Raw genomic sequence first — 19,335 nt, forward strand, 5'->3', positions numbered from 1 at the left:
GAAATTCTGTATGTTCTATTTTTTAACCCTATATAGGTTGCAATTCTGTAAATACAGACAATGCAATTTCCCATAGGAACTCCCTTTGCGGCTAAAACTGTGACACTTTTACTATGAAGTTTCGTGAAAAATAATATCCCAGAACGGAAAGTTTATATGCACTACTATTTTATTCAAAGGTCAAAATATAGGGCTGTGCGGCATATTTTCAACATTTATATGCCCTGAACTTCTAAGAGTTTAAACTTATACTAAAATTCTATACTACCCTTACCTCCATTTTTGGACCTCCTAAGAATTAAAATTTAGCCGCTACCATGTTTATCTATACTGGTTACATTCCCAAGTGATGTCTCTATGAGATGAAACACAGAGATCATCAATGGGAACCAGTACGTTAACAAATTAACATACCTATGAATATTAAATATCTCCCCAAAAGAGGCGTGGTTCGAGAAACAGCTGTATTTACAAAGTGAAACCTATAATTGAACAATTATATTTAAATCTGTTTAAACTGTTTCTGTTTCATTAAGTTAAGATTATTTTAACGTTATTACATTTGGCATATATCGTTCACCGGTCAATAAACTAGTTTTATCTGTGGTACGCATTCTGAATCCCCATCAGAACTGCTCTTGCTACGGATGTACAATGAATAATTATGTTGATTTCATAAACTTACCATCACGCTGTTGATAGCCGTGATCGTCTAGTCGTTGGTAACGAATGTCATAACGGTGATATTAACAGTGCAAAGTTCGAGCCTTGTATCAGGAATGAAATTTTTTCATTGTAATTTTTTTCTCGACAAAAATATTATTTTAATTTTAGAGGTATTATATACTTCATTTTCATTTAAAGGCGATGGTTTTGTTTCTGGTTTTACAGTCAAAGAAGTCGTTTTACGGTCGTAGCTTATATATCACACTTTATTCAAATTAGAGTCCGTTCAATGTTGACGTGATATAAATAAATTTGAAAAGAACATGAACAAATGCAGACATAGTATATATATATTTTATAAGATAACAAAAGCGAATTATCTCTGACATAGAAATACAGTTTATTGACATGTATTGACAGTTGTTCGCTTTAAGTGTGTTATTTAAATGTTGATTTATGTCAGCACTCGTGGTATAGTGGTATCATGCATAGACTGAAGACTCTACTGATTATGAAGAAAATACGCGCGAGTTCGAACCCTTCATCTGCCACTCGTTTTTGAGAGGATAACAAATCGTAAGTTAAAAGTTTAAAGTTATAAAATAAGTTATAAAATAAGTTATCTTAAGTTAACGAAGTGGTCAGTGGATTCTTGAAAAATAATCCACTGTAAGAACAATAGAATGACGTCAGAGAAATGGGTTAAAATATTAAACCCAATGATACTTTATGGGTATGTAACATGTAAAGGGTCAAAGTGGTATTTGTCTTTGGAATTTGGAAAATGGCTACCGTTACCATGGAAACTACAAAATTTCAAAATGCACCAAACTTTATGAAACTACAGAAATATTAACTGGCATGTGCAGAGTTGATATATGATTTTGGAATTTTCAAAATGGCCGCCGTTACCATGGAAACACCCAAAATGTCAAAATTTTTCGAAATGCTTCAAACTCTCTGAAAATTTACAGTAATGGTAACTGGCATGTGTAGATGCGATGTTCGACTTTTGGATTTTCAAAATGGCTGCCGTTACCCTGGCAATGAGGGGACGAGGGTGCCATCCGTTATTGCTCGCTATCACAAATCTAGTTATGTCACCCGATCGACAATGTCGGGTGACATATTGCTTTTCCTCTGTTTCTTTTTCTGTATTATTATTATTATTATTATACTTCCACCTAATTTTGTCCGGGAGTTTTCTCAGAGACAATAGAACCAATCTAAATGCTTGTTCACTATAACAAGGAACACCAACTTTTGCGTTGCAGTGGAACTTTGGCACTATAAAATGGCTACCGTTACCATGGAAACCGAAAGATAGTGAAAAAATAAAATTTTAGAGTTTGGTGAATTATTTGAGAATGCATAAACTTAAAATCATTAGATTTTAATACAATGTAGGTGTCCACTATATACTGGTTTTGGATGATTATGGCAATCAATAATATAGCTTTTCCTCTCTAAAAATGGTAGGTCAAATCCATTGAATGTTGATTGTATGTTTCCTTCCATGTACCAATGTGGCATCTGTCATTACAATTTTGGAAATGGTCTCTGTTACCATGGAAACCAGCAAAAATATCAAAAATTTCAAAATGCTCCAAATTTAATGAAACTTAATATAAAAGTTCACTGGCAAGTATAAATGAGACTTCTGACTTTGGAATTTCCATAAATGGCCGCTGTTGCCATGGAAACAGCAAAAATGTGTAAAAATTTCAAAATGCTCCAAATGTTCTGAAAATTTACAGAACGATGTATAGCAATGCATATATGTGCATTCACTGTTTAAAAAATTTGAAATGGCTGCAGCTTTGTGGCAATGGGGGGAGGATAACATCCGCTATTGCTTGCAATGGCAAATCTAGTCATTTTATATTCTTCCACACATTTTGTCCATGCTATTTCTCGGAATTAGATGGACCAATGATGATGGAACTAAACCATAATGCGGACCAATCTTTGGAGTTGTGCAAGAGACATTGGAATGGTTCAAAATGGCCGCCGTTACCATGGAAACAGAGGAAATGTTCAAAAATATCAAAATTCTAATTCCTTCGTTATCATAGCCAACCGAATGAAACTTTATGCAAATGTTTTCAGTGGTGCCCCGAGGTACCAACAGTACTTAGAAGTTCAAAAATGGCTGTCATTGCCATGGAAACGGAGGAAAAGTTTAACATTGACCCTATGGGAGAAAACATAAAAGTACCTAGTTTTATACTATAACGATATGCGTCAAAATAACTAAGAGAAAAGAGAACATAGCTATAAAAAATCAGACCTGAGTTTTTCGGATTTACCGTTATTTTTTTTCATTCACGATTTTCGGATACTATGTTGATAGATAAATCCAGTAAACCTGGTTAGCAGCATCCAAAGTATATACTTTGCAGGGTGTTTACATAAAACAGGATCTGATGGTAGGGCGAAATTTATCTTACATTCTTCTGGATTTATAGATTGTTCATTGTTGAGTCCTTAGCCTTTGTAGCCGCGGACAAAATTGATACCGTTTCCTTTAAATAATTTCCGAATTGTTTCTTCACTATACCTAGTGTTGTGTATTGTGGGCTGTGAAAAGAAAATGTCAACATCTAAGAGTAAATGGAAGGCTATATTGTTGAACAGGTGTCTCGGTTTATTCAAGCAATTATGGTAGAGTTTTATAAGCTGCATGTCCTGATTTTTCGTCCAAAACTCGTTTCCTTGTTCTAAATTTTGAAGTTCCATTGTTGTTGGCTGATTGAGTGATAAGTATGGTATCTATGTCACTAGATGTATAATGTCAGGGAGAATAATAACACATGTTTTTTTTTAAAAAAAGTCGAGTTTATTAGCTGGGTATAATACCAGAAAGCATGGTATTCACAAAAGAATTATATCATACTGGAAATCTAATTTATTTCTGATTATTTTTCTATGCAATCCCTATAATATGTTTAAAAATTACATCCACCAGTATCGATTCTTTGAAAGTTACGGCTGGGACTATTATACTATAATATATTATGTCCCAGGTTACGGACATCATATTAAACTTACGTATTTCCCTATTGGTATAATGAATATAATTGGTATTGTTAGTATATAGGAGAGAAGTTTCTTACCGACGCCAGGTAGCTCCTTCTTGGGCTGTGTGTAACTTAAGTTACTCACAGTCGTTTAAGCACAGTGATTATGTACCCTATTTTATTTGGATGTAACAGGAACTACAATTTTCTTATTTGGTATGACCATTCATCTTTTAAAAGGAGGCATTATTTAGTAAATTGGTTTTTCTTCTTCCAAAAAATCTTTAAAAAAGTTGTTTTAAAATAGAAACTGTGAAAAATGTTTGAACTGTTGAAATGAAGTAAGAAATAAAATAAAACGACAAAATTCTGAACTTTTAAATAAATTTGAAACACTTTTTTTGTCTCTGAACATAACCAAGCCTCTTAACACACATGCGTAATGCATTATCATGCTATTTAAATAACACATGAATAATGTAACACATGCAAAAATGAGCCTCCTCATGGGGTTTTTGATTATGTGATTACTTGACCGTTTTTATAGTGATTATTTGATTACCAGACCAAATATTTCATAATTATTTGATTATTTGATTATCTTGTTTAAAAAATAATTAATGATTCTGTGATTATATTGGCAAAACAATTGTGATTATGTGATTACTTGGACACCCCCTTGAGGGGCCTCAAAAATAAGACCTTAAAAGTTTAATGTTTTAATTAGGTGTACATATGTATATATATATAAGTATATATTTTTAATAAGTTGCTACTTTAAACAGGACAGGACCAACAGGACCAGTCACCAAAATGGGTATAACATAGATATAGGAAGATGTTTGGGAAATGAGATTTTGTATTTCATATACTTAACAAAATAAATATGGAATTGTTAACCTTAAACTCATATATACATGTTATCAGACAAATTAAATGAGTTTTATGTTTGTACCTAGAACCTGATGAAGTTTTTCTAAAAAGGGGGGAACTGTTCAAGTGTTGACAAATTATGATCAAGACGTATCGACCAATAAAATATATTGCCTTATACAGTAGGTGTTCTCATTTACAATGAGGCTATTTAAATTCTTGCTAACAAATTCAACAATCATACTTTTTGGCACCAATATTTAGAAATCGTTCGGCAAACATCATTCATGTTTTAACCCATGGAAGTTTTCAGTCGCCGATATTTTCTGGAGCTACGAGTATTTCTGAATGTCTTTTCCTAGTTTTACATGGTATATTCGTAATGGCTGGCTATCCTTCTGTGTTCTGACCTTAAACCGAAAAATTGTAAGCATGATTGTAACCTGGTGGTAAAATTATGAATGCAATTTTGCAAATTATGATATATTCATTATGTTGTAGCATGTCCAGAAGGTTATACTACGGATGAAAAGACAGAAAGTTGTTTTCCATGTACGAAAAATCAATACGGCGAAAATTGTGGATATAGATGTTACTGCTCAGGAAATGAACGGTAGTACAATGCAAGAGAAAATTAAATAATATATTCAAATATTATATAAAAACAAGATGTGATATGATTGCCAATGCGACAACTCTTCACCAGATCGATAGAGACCAAATGACGTAGAATGCTAACAACTGTATGGCATTGTATGGTCTTCAATGTCTTTATATTATGTTCAGTATTTATCATTAAAAAAGATCATTGTGCCTATTGGTACGTGATAAGATAATATTATTAAATTTTATCTAGCAAGGCTCGCAGGTTACTCGTATCTAGCCATTTCAAATTATAAAGTATACTATTTTTACCGTAAATTATTCGATGACTTGTATTTCTATAAAAGAAAATTCCACTGTGATTATATACATTTCCTTTGCAAGTCCTTCAGAAATATTCATTAAAATATGTTCAATGATTGATATTTTAACTGGTTACGATCAGTTCCAGTGTCTACAAATCCTTAAATACAACAATATAGCCTTACTTACCCCCTTTTAAGACTAGATACAATCATCATTTAGTGCTGTTACACATCATTCACTTGAAATTGCATTCCCGAATTGAGCGGACGCACCCAGAAACTGTGGTATTAATGAATTTACGGGTTTTTGATTGATTATTGTTTTCTTTACGTCCAGTTGCAAATATTGATTTTAGGACGAAAACGAATTAACAATAAATAAAAAACGGTAGGTCCTGCAATGTGGGGTCGAACGGGATGACATCCTAAGAACTCTCAAAACGTACTTCAATGCAGTTTTCATAAGGCACCAGCCATTTGTCTTTCTATGGGGGAAACACATATTTTTCGACTTTTTGTCAACAAAAAACAAACCAAAATAAAAAAAAAATTAAACATACAGGAATAAGAATTTTTTAGAAACTCATGTAAAATTAATTGTATCCCCAAATTTGCAATTTATTTTTGAAGGTCTATTCTGAAGCATTTGTTTTTCAAATCAATATATTCAATCCAATATAAAACGCCCGCCTCCAACCAACCAACCAACCAAAGATGAATAGCGTCTAACTGCTCTAGAGTTTTCTATTCAATTGAATGTAATATAAAAAAAAAAGAAAATGTGATATGATTGCCAATGAGACAACTCTCCACAAGGAGCCAAATAACACAGAAATTGACAACTATAGGTCACCGTACGGCCTTCAACAATTAGTTAAACCCATACGGCATAGTCAGATATGAAAGGCCCCGAAATGACATAAAACAATTCAAACGAGAAAACTAACGTCCTGATTTATGTAAAAATAATGAACGAAAAACAAATATGATATACAGCAACAAACGACAACCACTGAATTACAGGCTCCTGACTTGGGACAGGCACATACAGAATGTGGCGGGGTTAAAATAGTTTAAAGGCACATTTACATTAGTCTTACATATAGTTAACTCGTATAAACAAATCATCGCATGCAACGTAATTAAAACTGGTGTACACAAATTTATGTTAAAACTGTGTTTATTACATGAAACTAATTGCAAACATGTTTACAATACGTGACGTTTGGTGGGAACACGGCATTAGTTTGTTATATATATGTTGTGTCGATACTTGGGGTGTTTTTGTATCGTCTTCTGTTTTTATAGTTGGACCTTAAATATAATGGACACAAATTCAGGCTAGATCTTTATTCTTGTTATCAAGTGACCAAGTGAAATTTAATTACAGTTGTACATAAATGCGATATCAAATAAACAACATACATTCATATACTGAATTTTAAATACAAGTTCTGTAGATTTCAAACTCATCTATTAACAAGGGAACTAACTCACATTTATGAATTCTTTAAAAACATATAAAAATAAATTCAAAAGTCAACATTGGATTGTTCCTGCCTTTTTACCAAACTAAATATTTTATTTTAAATGTATAACAATGAACACCATAAGAACTATACCTCATCCTCATTTATCATCTCAACATTTCAAGCTCAAATTGAACTGGCAGTACATTTTATTATTCATATTAAATAAGGACTTCTATTGTAAAATGAGTGATTAGACTTTAAAGACATAATTATTGAAAGACTTCCAATCAATATATTTATACTTATATCTTAGCAACTAAAAGTGATAAACCTGATTTTAATAATCAAGATGTACCGTTGACATAAACATTTTCTCCTATCGACCAAACCTATCTATTTTCGCCATCCCAAAACTTACAGCTTATTGTTCAGTTTCCTGAATATCTTAGAGTTGAACTTATCTATAAATATCATTTTAAATATTCCTTAGATTCCTATTATTTCTGAAATTGTATTATTCACACGAGCATCTTTCTAAACAATATCAAATTATGTCTCTTTAATATAATAAAAATAAAACCAATAGCTGCTCACACATGCAATCTTTACGGAACTTATCATATGCCTGATTTCTTAATTAATTTACTTAATATTCAACAAACCGACAATCCTTACAATTTGTAGATAAACTTGTGTTAAACGAATAAGTTCTTTTATCTTCAATTTGAACAATGTTATATTTTATATTTAAAATAAATCTGTTAAATTATTATTCATACTTATTTGTTTCAAACATGTATACTTTACATACCTTAAATATAATGGACACAAATTCAGGCTAGATCTTTATTCTTGTTATCAAGTGACCAAGTGAAGTTTTAATATCAAAATTTATCCCTTAAAACCTTTTCCTCACGTGGTCACGCCAAGATCAGCCTAAAATTGCTTGCCCAATCAAAAGTTAATTTATTCCCCAATTTACAACTAATTTGAGTTACTCCTCCCTCCCACTATTTTACAATAGACAATTATTTTTTTATAAAATAATCGCTTTGCCTTCGGCGGGACGCTATCCCAATTGATAATGATTTATTGTCTAAAATGTGCCCCTTCTCATAATTACTTAAGCTTAATTTATTTCAGGGGGATTAACATGTCACAATCTTTTTGATAATGTTTTATAAAATTTCCTGTTACATAATATTGTGTTGTAACTTTGTTTAAGACTTTTTAAACCAATATAATTTAGTTTCTTGAAAATATGAACCTTTCTATTTTAAATTATGATTCTAACTTTCTTTGTAAATTCAACAAATCTTTACTTTATTTCTTTAATATTCTTTCATTTATTAAATATTCTTCTATTCTATTTTGAATGAATATTTACTACGTCACAAATACCCTGTCGGACAAAAAAACTTTGGTCCCTCAAAGTTAATTGTATCCTAAAAATATTATCAAAAACACTGTCGATATAAAAATAACAAAAAATAACATATATACATGTACATCAATTTTTATGTATTTTACATTTTTAACCTGGATTCATTTTCAATCATGGTTTTTTGTATTTGTTTTACCCATGATTGAATCAATTGTTCTGATGGATGAACACCATCCACCAGTTTAGCATATGCATATCTTTTCTTTGATCCAGTAGACTTGTGGACATATGCTTGTATTAATGGAGTAGCCCATTCAGATGTTTCATTGTGTCTTATAATATATAAATTTATTTGATGAACAGCCCAATTTAAGCTGTCTTGCATTTTCGTATAGTTTTCTGTATGAAGAAGGAATTTTGTTTTTTTCATATCAAATCTCTGACAGTTCCATTTTTCAATATTCATTGTTGTAATTGGAACATAAATGACATAGCAATTTATTTTACTTAATCTTTGTGTAATAGTTTCTAAAGTATGTTTAATTTCCATAACTTTGTCACAATTTGGGTCAAAATACACTTCTTCATATGCTTTCTTGTAGTCTTTGTCTTTTATACAAATGTCGGGAATTCCTGCCATAATATAAACTAATTTTTTTTCTTTTATATTTTTCAATTTTTGAAATGCAATTTCACAAAGATCGAAAAGTTTGGCCCCTGGTTTTACAAAAAATTCTTTGCATTTAATTTCTTGCTTGATTCCACGTCCTCTACTGGATGAAAAGAAGTAGCTATGGTTAAATATCTATAACAAAATAATACAAAATATGAGTAATATTTCTCATTCATGCAATAATACAAACATAATATATCATATACTTTCAATTAATACATTTTCACAAATAAAACATATTTACATTTTTGTTAACAAGTAAAAAAACAGAATACGAGATAATTTTTGTATAAAGGTAACGAGGTCGCGCAATATACGGAAAAATACATTATATTCGGTTATTTCTTGTAACATCTATCCATGAATCAGTATCTACACATTTAATTTTTCCACATGGAACACTGATATAGTTGAATGTTCAATCCTTCTATGTTGAATTTTCCTTTGAACACATATTGAAGTTGTGTTGGTATTCCTCGCAGTATTTCGATATCACTTTGTTCCTTTGAATTCTTCAGTTTATCGCATATCCAATGATTCTTATGTTACTTAATCCAGTGCCATTTTTCGCAATCTTAACCATACTATGTTATGTTATATTAGACAAGATAGAAAATACTCATGGTCAGGCAATTATTGACAAAACTCAAGGCTCGTTTATAACTTTGTACATATTATTATGTTTTAATAAAATATAGACAAAAAATGGTTGTTTCAAAATCTGTTTTAAACGTAAAGCTTCCCAAAAAGAAATTTTAATGTTTTTAGGACCTACTATAGATTTTTGTGTTAAAGTGTTTGTTATTATAAAATCATCCCAATTAATATGTAAACTAGGTCTAAAGATTCCAGAAACACTGAGACTTTTAACTTCTGGTGGCATTGAAAAAGTCCAGTATGATGGACATAGTGGCAATTTGCATAGGGGAAGAGTTAAGCAGTTTGATCCTGTGGTTATTTCTAATGAAATAAATGTATGTTGTGAACTTTTTCTCTTTTTGTATAACATAAGGAAAACCACAATGACAATCAAAATACCAATTATGGCCACCAGAATATGATTGAACTTTAGTTCTTTAAAAAGATTTGATGTAATTGGGTTTGATGTGGTTGTTTGAATGTTTTTATAAATAAATGATGGGGCAGTCATAGATTTTACATGGCAAGATCCTTGAAGTATTATAAGAGCGGTTGTTAGTATTTTTATTTTAAAGAATGCCCATATAGCAAAAATAATTGATATGGATGCTAATACTGTTCCTATCATGCCTAAAATACCATTTAAATCAGGCCAATTATCTTTAACATTTATGATTCCTTCTAGGAGAGGCTCAGCCAAATTATGAAAAACCATACCTTCTTGTTTTGTAGCTTCAGCCATCTTTGTGAGGCTTAAATGATCTCTTTTATCATTTGACAAAAATGTTGAAAAGGAATGATTATACATTTTAAAGTTTGGAATTGCAATATTTGGTAAAGTACTAAAAGTAGAATTTGGTTGAATATCTTTTAATTGTTCCGCATTAAAAAATTGTTGTAATAAAGCAAGATTTATTGGATAAATAGTAGTAATATTATTTGATGTTTTACAATTTGTAAAAGATGGTGGAATATACAAATTTGTGGTTAAAATAGAACACCTGCATGGGATTTGAATTATACAAAAATCACAACCTTGTTTTATTATTTGTTTTCCATTACAATCCATATTTAATTGTGTAGTTTTATAGATTACGACAGACGATTGTGTTAAAGCAACAATTTTTGGTTTTATAACATCATGTAAGAATCGGAAATCACAGAACTGGTTAACTTTCTCTTTCTGATTATTATATATTGACATTAAACATGAACTTTTACTAGTTGAAAAGGATTTCGTAAACTGGCAATGGAAGTTATCATCATATTTGGTACATTTTTCTAATTCTTGGTCTGACAATTTTATATAATACTGTTTATCTTTGGTAATAGCTACATATTGAGGTGTATTTAACAATTGGGTAGCATGAGTTGTTGAATTATGTGGAAATGGTAATGACGTTACTTTATATAAGTCAAGTTTTGACATCTTATATGCTAAAGGTATGTTTAACATCACAAATATATCCGATTTGTGTTTTGAAAATACAAAATATTTGGTATCATAATAAAAATTTTGACTGGTTTGTGAAATATAAAATCCTGGGTATTTTGTATTTAATACCTGTTGGATCCTATTTATTGTGCTAGTTATAGTTGAAGGTTTTATTAGTAAGGGAGACAATTTTCCCTGAACTAAATCAAAAATTCCCAATTTCAATTGTTCTAGTTGTTGATTAATTTTTGAAGATAATGAAAATGATTCTATTATCTTTGCTTGAAGATGTAGAAATAAATTTTCTGCATCTCTGACATGGTCTAATACTGATTTTTGCATCATATTAATTTCATTATGATTGTCTGATATTTGTGTAACTAGGTTTGAAATTCTTTTATCCACAGATGCCATATATGAAGATTCATGTTGATCATGTTGAGCCATTGTATTTGTTAACTTTAATGTTCTAGTAGTTAAGGCATTTATGTGCCTTGCCAATAAGTTTACATCGTCCATAGTTGCTGTGTTAAACAGAGTTTTTGATAATTGCCCCACGAAAGATAAAATTGCTCTTTTAGATTTTCTTCTACCTTTGACTAGTGTTGGTTTTCCAAAATGAATTCTACCTTGTTTTTCAAATATAATGCCATAATTTAGTTTAAGGATTTGTTTGTGAGTAGACTTTGCTTCACTTAACTGAATGAATGCTGCTAACATGATGAATATCCAAAACAAAATGGCAATTGGGCTGATCAAAGCAGACACCTGTCTTTTTATCTACAACGAGAGAATTTTTGTCTGTTAGATCCAAGATACATACATTAGAAATCGTACGTTTTTCTTATGTATTAGCACTAATTTATCTTTTTAGTTTTACCTAAATTGATTTATTCTTATGATTCTAACAAAGAAAGTTCAATTATTGCTCATGTTTTGATAATTTTGTTTTGTTTGCCGTAATGAAATTTATCATGTATTTGGTCACTCTACAAATCATACTTTTTCATTTTCTCTTTATTTTATCATTATATTCCCTCATTATTTTACTATGCGCATAGTTTTGGGGTAACATTTTTTTTATTTCCTTTTATACTTTTGACATTGCTCATTATTGAATATCTTTTTGCTTGACTATATAGGATTAATTTTTTTTTTTTTTTCTCCTAATTTTTATAGCTCAAGCTTAAAACTTAATCTTTATTCTATATATTTTCTCATTTAATCTTTATTTTGCTTTTGAAAACATGTTGTATGTTTTCTTTTTCTTATTTTACCATCTTTGGTATGTTTATTGTGAAAATCAACCAACAAACCTTCACCAATGTCTTTTTCAGGTATCCAGGTTGTTTTTTTATATCCAACCCATTTGACCCTGTAAAAATTTTGCCCATTTTGTCTTTTTTTTGCTAATAGTTTTTCAGCTTCAAATTGATTATCATCAATTGTCTCATCATTCTCTTGATTATCATTATTATCATTTTCTTGAATATCATTATTATCATTTTCTTGAATATCATTATTATCATTTTCTTGAATATCATTATTATCATTTTCTTGAATATGTTCTTCATTGTTTTGCTGTCCGTCATCTATATTGTCAGTCTGTTGTTCATCTACTTGTCTATCTATTTGGGGTTGCCTATGGTCCCTAGGATCCTCATATATTTTTATCCTATTTGCATGAATTCTTGACTTTATTAATTTATGATCACTTAACCTCCTCAATTTATAAGTGTTTTCATTGGCATGGTTAATGTAAAAAGGACCTACCCATTTTTCATGGAGCTTAGGCGCTGAACCTTTTGGTACTTTCATGCACTGCATTAAAACTCGGTCTCCTACCTGAAATTTTGGTTTTGCTGCCTTCTTGTCATAGTATGTCTTAGTTTTCTCTTGACTTTTACTTACATTATTCTTGGCAATTGTTTGTACTGCTTTTAAGTGGTCTATCAAATCATTAATATGTTCTCTTACTGACCTACCTATGTTTTCTTTCGGCTTAACTGAGATATCAAATGGTATGTTCATTTCTTTACCGAAAACCATATGGAATGGGGAGTAACCTGTTGACTCTGTATTTGGTGACATCCGTAAAGCCATCATAACACTAGGAATAAGCTCTGGCCAATTCATTTGGTCTTTAGTACAGTATGTACGTAAGGTCTGAGCTATTGTACTATTCATTCTTTCACACGTTGTATTTGATTGTGGGTGATATGAACTGGTTGTGTGACGTGTAACATGGAAAAGTTCACTTAAAGCCTGTATGAGCTTTGAGCAGAAATTTTGACCTCTATCAGATACCAAAGTTTTAGGACTTCCGAACCGAGTAAATACCTCTTTGTACAAAATATTGGCAATTTCCTTAGCTTCTTGTGTTCTCAGTGGGAATGCTTCAGCCCATCGTGAGAAACTGTCAACCACTAGTAATACATGTTGATACTTATCTTTACTTGTGGGAAATCCTGATAAAATATCCATGTGCCATCTTTCAAATGTTTCTGCAACTGGCAGAGGCATTAATGGTGCTGGTCGTTTATTTGTTGGTCTTTTTGCTCTCTGACATGCATCACAAGAAATGACATAGTTGTAAACATTTTGATACATACCGGACCAGTAGTATTTTTGCTGTAAAGCTGCATATGTTCTACGAAAACCTTTATGACCTCCACCAGCTCTACAATCATGGTATGCTTCTAAAGCTTCTTGTCTCATAATTTTTGGAAGTACAATTTGTTCTATCATCACTTCTGACCTAGGTACTCCTTTTGTTCTAGGTAGGTATTGATGTATTAACTCACCTTCTGTACCAAATCTGTACAGGTCTTTTTCATATGTTATACTTTTTGCCTTTTTATCATTTTCAGGTAATATGTTTTTCTCTAGAAAGGTTATTAAGTCTGACAATTCTGTACATTGTCTTTGTAGCTTTGCTATCTCTGACATGTCATTCAATCTTACCTGAGTGTCTTCTGTATCATTAATGGCAGCAATGCATGGATTTTGAATATCATATTCAAATGTGATTTCTGTTAACATACTTGCATCTTCTGGTTCATTTGTTTCTACACTTTTTATTTTAACTTGGTTAATATCTACCTTTTCGGGGGTGGGTGGGTAGGGGATTCTTGAGATTGCATCTGCATTTTTGTTATTTTTACCTTCTTTGAAGATTATATCAAAGGTGAAATTCTGTAACTCTAACGCCCATCTTCCTAATTTTGCATTTGTATCTTTAACCTTATTTAGCCATAATAAAGCTTTATGGTCAGTGAAAACAGTGAATTTGTCATGGGATAAGTAAACCCTATTGTGTTTGATGCCTTCTAACACAGCCAAACATTCTTTTTCACTAACAGTCCATTTCTTTTCTTCCTTTTTCAGAGCCTGACCACCAAAAGATATTACTCTTTCCCTATTCTGGTCATCTTTTTGACCAAGTATATACCCTATAGCTTGACCTGATGCATCTGTAGTTAGAATAAAAGGTTTTGACATGTCTGGGAATGCCAAAATTGGTGCTGATATTAGTTTTGATTTTAATAATTCAAATGCTTCTTGGCATCTCTCTGTCCATTTGAATTCACTTTCCTTTTGTAGTAGGGAATTTAATGGAATTGTTATTTTTGCATAGCCTTCCACAAATTTTCTGTAATAGTTACATAAGCCTAGAAATTGTCGTACCTCATGCTGGTTTTTAGGAGCTGGGTGATTTTTGACAATATGAATCTTTTCAGGATCTGTTTGAACCCCTTCTTTTGTCAAAATATGGCCTAAGTAGTTTACTTGTTTAACTCCAAAGTGACATTTGCTTGGCTTTAGTTTAAGGTTAGCTTTTTTTAGTCTGTCAAAAACTTGATCTAAATGATGCATATGATCTTCTAAATTTTTACTAAATACCAGAATATCATCTATGTAAGCCAATACATTTTTCCAGTTTAGACCTTGTAATACTTGACTTATAACTCGTGAAAAAGTAATACTGCTGTTTCTCAGACCAAATGGCATTCTTGTCCATTCATATATTCCTGAATGGGTTACAAAAGCAGCTTTTTCCCGTGATTCTTTGTGGAGTGGGACTTGCCAATATCCCTGACAAAGATCGAGACTAGTAAATATAGTGGCTCGTGCTTCCCCAATAGCGTCAAAAACGTCATTTAAGCTTGCTAAAGGCCAGCATTCTACAGATGTTTTAGAATTTAGCTTGCGATAGTCTACACAAAATCTAAAGGACTTATCTTTTTTCTGACAGAGCACCACTGGGCTGTTGTATGGGGAAGTGGATGGTTCAATAATTTTGTTCTCTAACATTTTGTCAATTTGCTTTTCTATTTCAGCTTTGACCTTGGGCGTTGCTCTGTATGGGGGTACTCTAATAGGAATGTTGTCAGTTGTTTCAATTTTATGTTCCCCTATATTACATTTCCCCAATTCAGATAAGTCAGCTGCAAACACATCTCTATTTACATTTAAAAATTTCAGAAATTTTTGTTTCTGATCAATTGTCATGTCTGATGAGTCAAGGTCAAAATCAATTTTACTTTTAGTTCTTTTACTTTTTTCCCTCTTCATTTTTGAACTATTTATATTTGCTACTCTTTTGTTTTTTTGTTTTTCACTTTCATCATCATTCATGTTTTGAATACTGTCTTCAACCACTGGCATCACATTTGCTATTATGCTAAATTTAGGTATTGTGACTGCCATATCAGTAGGGTTAATAATTTGAAGTTTTGAACCTGATTTAGAAACTTTTACTAAACAAGAGGCTCCTATCAGTTCATATTTATTTAGTAAAGGTAGTGGTTCTAATAACACTACATCATTCAAAAAAATATCTGAAATTTTTACTGAAACATTTGTCATACTATTAGCAGGCACCTTGAATCTTTTAGAAGTTCTTGCTTTTCCAGATTTTGTACTAAGGAGGGAGACTTGTAGTGACCCTTCATGTAAATATAGTGTACGGGAGGGATAATGGATATTACATTTATTCTGTAATAAAAATTCATCACCTAAAATTACAGGATATTGTAAATCTTGAAGTAGATGAAATTTATGTTTAATGACAAGTCCTTGAAATTTAAGTGGGAGTGTAACTTTACCCAGTACTTTGTGTTCTTCACCTCCTACTCCATAAATATTCATAAAATTTGTTTTCTCAAGCTCTATTTTACTATGATTCAACTTATCTATCAAGTTTTCTGAGACACATGAGATAGATGCACCTGTATCAACAAGTCCTATTGTTTTAACACCATAAATTTCTATTGTAATTTTATTTTTATCCATGGGGGTAATTAAGTTAACTCTTGGAGACTTGCCCCTTTGCCCATTTTTAGACATTCGCCTAAAAATAGGCTCGCGTCCCTAATGCCTAATAATTTCGCCTCTTATGTTTCTAATACTATGACATTGCCTTGAGTAGTGTCCAACTCTTTCACATTTATAACATGTTTTGTTTCTTGCATCGCAAGTTTCCCTTTTGCCTGAACATGACATATTGCCACATGCTGTGCATGTGTTGGTCTTATTATATGAGTTCCTGGCATTTGTATTGTAAGCTGGTCTGGCTTGTTGAAAATTTGAATTTTTTTGAAAATTTCTTTGACCATTAAAGTTTCTGCCAGGAGCATTATTATTTTGCCAATTTGGCTTGTTTTGGTAATTTTGATTGGCCTTGCCAAAGTTAGCCTTTAGTTCTTGGTTCTCAATATTTAAATTTTCTACCTTGTCAGATAATAATTTAATTGTATCACTTAACGATTTAAAGTCATTTTGTGAAATGGCATTGACTGAAATTTGCTGGCTAAAGTTTGATGCTAAGCATTTTTCTGCAATGACGGCGGCTTCTCTTAATTCAGCCATGTTTTTCGGATTTTGCTGTATTATAGATTGTTGTAGTGCCTGTTTAAACCCTTTTCTTGCTATTTTTAGAACTAAGCATTCTGGGATGCGTTGACTTGTAGCTTTTAGAGTAAGTCTGTCTAAAAATTCATGTACACTCTCATTTGTCGCTTGTGTTGTCAAAATATCTTCATCATCTGATGTTGTAAATCTTACTTCTAGCAGTTTAATGATTGATGCTAGATTTGTTTTTGCTGAATCTGGCAAACTTTGAAACCAAATTTTTGCGGGACCAGATAGATAAAATGTTAACGCATTTATGGCGTTTTTGTCTGTTAAGTTTTGTAGTTTTGTCCATGACGAAAATTGGGAAATCCATGATGATGGTTTTGAAGATCCGTCATAAGTTGACGGTTGAAGTAGTGCAGTTGCGTTAAAAATAAATGGTTGTACCTGTTGAACTTCTGGAGTTTGTTCTTGTTGTTGCATATTGGTCGCTGCTCCACCTTCTGTTTGTAATGTTATCGGTGTGCCACTTTCTGAATGAAATTCTGCTGTTGTACTCAGACTTGTACCTGTTGTTGTTCCCACAGTTTCTGTTCTTTGTTGCGTTGTTTCAATAGTTGTATTAATACTTTCTGCTCTTTGTTCTTCTGATTCTGTACCTCTGTTTGCTGATCGCAAGTTTCTATTCACTGGGGTGCTTGGCATTTCTGATGTAAGGTACCGTTTTCTTTTCACTCTCCTCTACCAAATCTGTTGTGTCGATACTTGGGGTGTTTTTTGTATCGTCTTCTGTTTTTATAGTTGGACCTTAAATATAATGGACACAAATTCAGGCTAGATCTTTATTCTTGTTATCAAGTGACCAAGTGAAATTTAATTACAGTTGTACATAAATGCGATATCAAATAAACAACATACATTCATATACTGAATTTTAAATACAAGTTCTGTAGATTTCAAACTCATCTATTAACAAGGGAACTAACTCACATTTATGAATTCTTTAAAAACATATAAAAATAAATTCAAAAGTCAACATTGGATTGTTCCTGCCTTTTTACCAAACTAAATATTTTATTTTAAATGTATAACAATGAACACCATAAGAACTATACCTCATCCTCATTTATCATCTCAACATTTCAAGCTCAAATTGAACTGGCAGTACATTTTATTATTCATATTAAATAAGGACTTCAATTGTAAAATGAGTGATTAGACTTTAAAGACATAATTATTGAAAGACTTCCAATCAATATATTTATACTTATATCTTAGCAACTAAAAGTGATAAACCTGATTTTAATAATCAAGATGTACCGTTGACATAAACATTTTCTCCTATCGACCAAACCTATCTATTTTCGCCATCCCAAAACTTACAGCTTATTGTTCAGTTTCCTGAATATCTTAGAGTTGAACTTATCTATAAATATCATTTTAAATATTCCTTAGATTCCTATTATTTCTGAAATTGTATTATTCACACGAGCATCTTTCTAAACAATATCAAATTATGTCCCTTTAATATAATAAAAATAAAACCAATAGCTGCTCACACATGCAATCTTTACGGAACTTATCATATGCCTGATTTCTTAATTAATTTACTTAATATTCAACAAACCGACAATCCTTACAATTTGTAGATAAACTTGTGTTAAACGAATAAGTTCTTTTATCTTCAATTTGAACAATGTTATATTTTATATTTAAAATAAATCTGTTAAATTATTATTCATACTTATTTGTTTCAAACATGTATACTTTACATACCTTAAATATAATGGACACAAATTCAGGCTAGATCTTTATTCTTGTTATCAAGTGACCAAGTGAAGTTTTAATATCAAAATTTATCCCTTAAAACCTTTTCCTCACGTGGTCACGCCAAGATCAGCCTAAAATTGCTTGCCCAATCAAAAGTTAATTTATTCCCCAATTTACAACTAATTTGAGTTACTCCTCCCTCCCACTATTTTACAATAGACAATTATTTTTTTATAAAATAATCGCTTTGCCTTCGGCGGGACGCTATCCCAATTGATAATGATTTATTGTCTAAAATGTGCCCCTTCTCATAATTACTTAAGCTTAATTTATTTCAGGGGGATTAACATGTCACAATCTTTTTGATAATGTTTTATAAAATTTCCTGTTACATAATATTGTGTTGTAACTTTGTTTAAGACTTTTTAAACCAATATAATTTAGTTTCTTGAAAATATGAACCTTTCTATTTTAAATTATGATTCTAACTTTCTTTGTAAATTCAACAAATCTTTACTTTATTTCTTTAATATTCTTTCATTTATTAAATATTCTTCTATTCTATTTTGAATGAATATTTACTACGTCACAAATACTTTACACATATAAGTGTACAGTTGGTACGCTCCTTATGACTTA

General features: G+C 31.3%; 2 protein-coding genes across 3 annotated transcripts in view; one reads left to right on the top strand and one right to left on the bottom strand.

Moving 5' to 3' along the window:
- Positions 1–19,335, top strand: part of LOC127714727 (uncharacterized) — a 138,772-nt gene that overhangs the window by 98,456 nt on the left and 20,981 nt on the right. The window contains exon 3 of the mRNA XM_052220781.1: positions 5,061–5,172. Within this exon, the coding sequence (XP_052076741.1) occupies positions 5,061–5,172 (112 nt within the window). The remainder of the gene's footprint in view (positions 1–5,060; positions 5,173–19,335) is intronic.
- On the bottom strand, positions 6,803–19,286 carry LOC127714723 (uncharacterized). 2 transcript variants are annotated; one of them, XM_052220776.1, is made up of 3 exons: positions 18,310–19,286; positions 17,374–17,733; positions 6,803–11,850 (listed from the first exon to the last, which is right to left on the bottom strand). In XM_052220776.1, the coding sequence occupies exons 2-3, from the start codon at positions 17,629–17,631 to the stop codon at positions 9,643–9,645; spliced, it is 2,466 nt and encodes an 821-aa protein (XP_052076736.1). In that variant the 5' UTR covers positions 17,632–17,733; positions 18,310–19,286; the 3' UTR covers positions 6,803–9,642. The 2 variants fall into 2 exon arrangements, with proteins under 2 accessions (XP_052076736.1, XP_052076737.1); XM_052220777.1 differs by lacking the exon at positions 6,803–11,850 and having other exon boundaries at positions 16,143–17,733.

The sequence above is a fragment of the Mytilus californianus genome, unplaced genomic scaffold (assembly GCF_021869535.1).
Source record: "Mytilus californianus isolate M0D057914Y unplaced genomic scaffold, xbMytCali1.0.p SCAF_9, whole genome shotgun sequence".
Lineage (NCBI taxonomy): Eukaryota > Metazoa > Mollusca > Bivalvia > Mytilida > Mytilidae > Mytilus > Mytilus californianus.

Bases quoted from the DNA above. Each gene is read 5' to 3' on its own strand.
- LOC127714723 (XM_052220776.1), bottom strand. From the start codon at position 17,631: ATGCCAAGCACCCCAGTGAATAGAAACTTGCGATCAGCAAACAGAGGT. The intron at 11,851-17,373 runs GTACAACCATTT...CTCTCGTTGTAG, and splicing joins AAACTCCAGAAGTTCAACAG to ATAAAAAGACAGGTGTCTGC.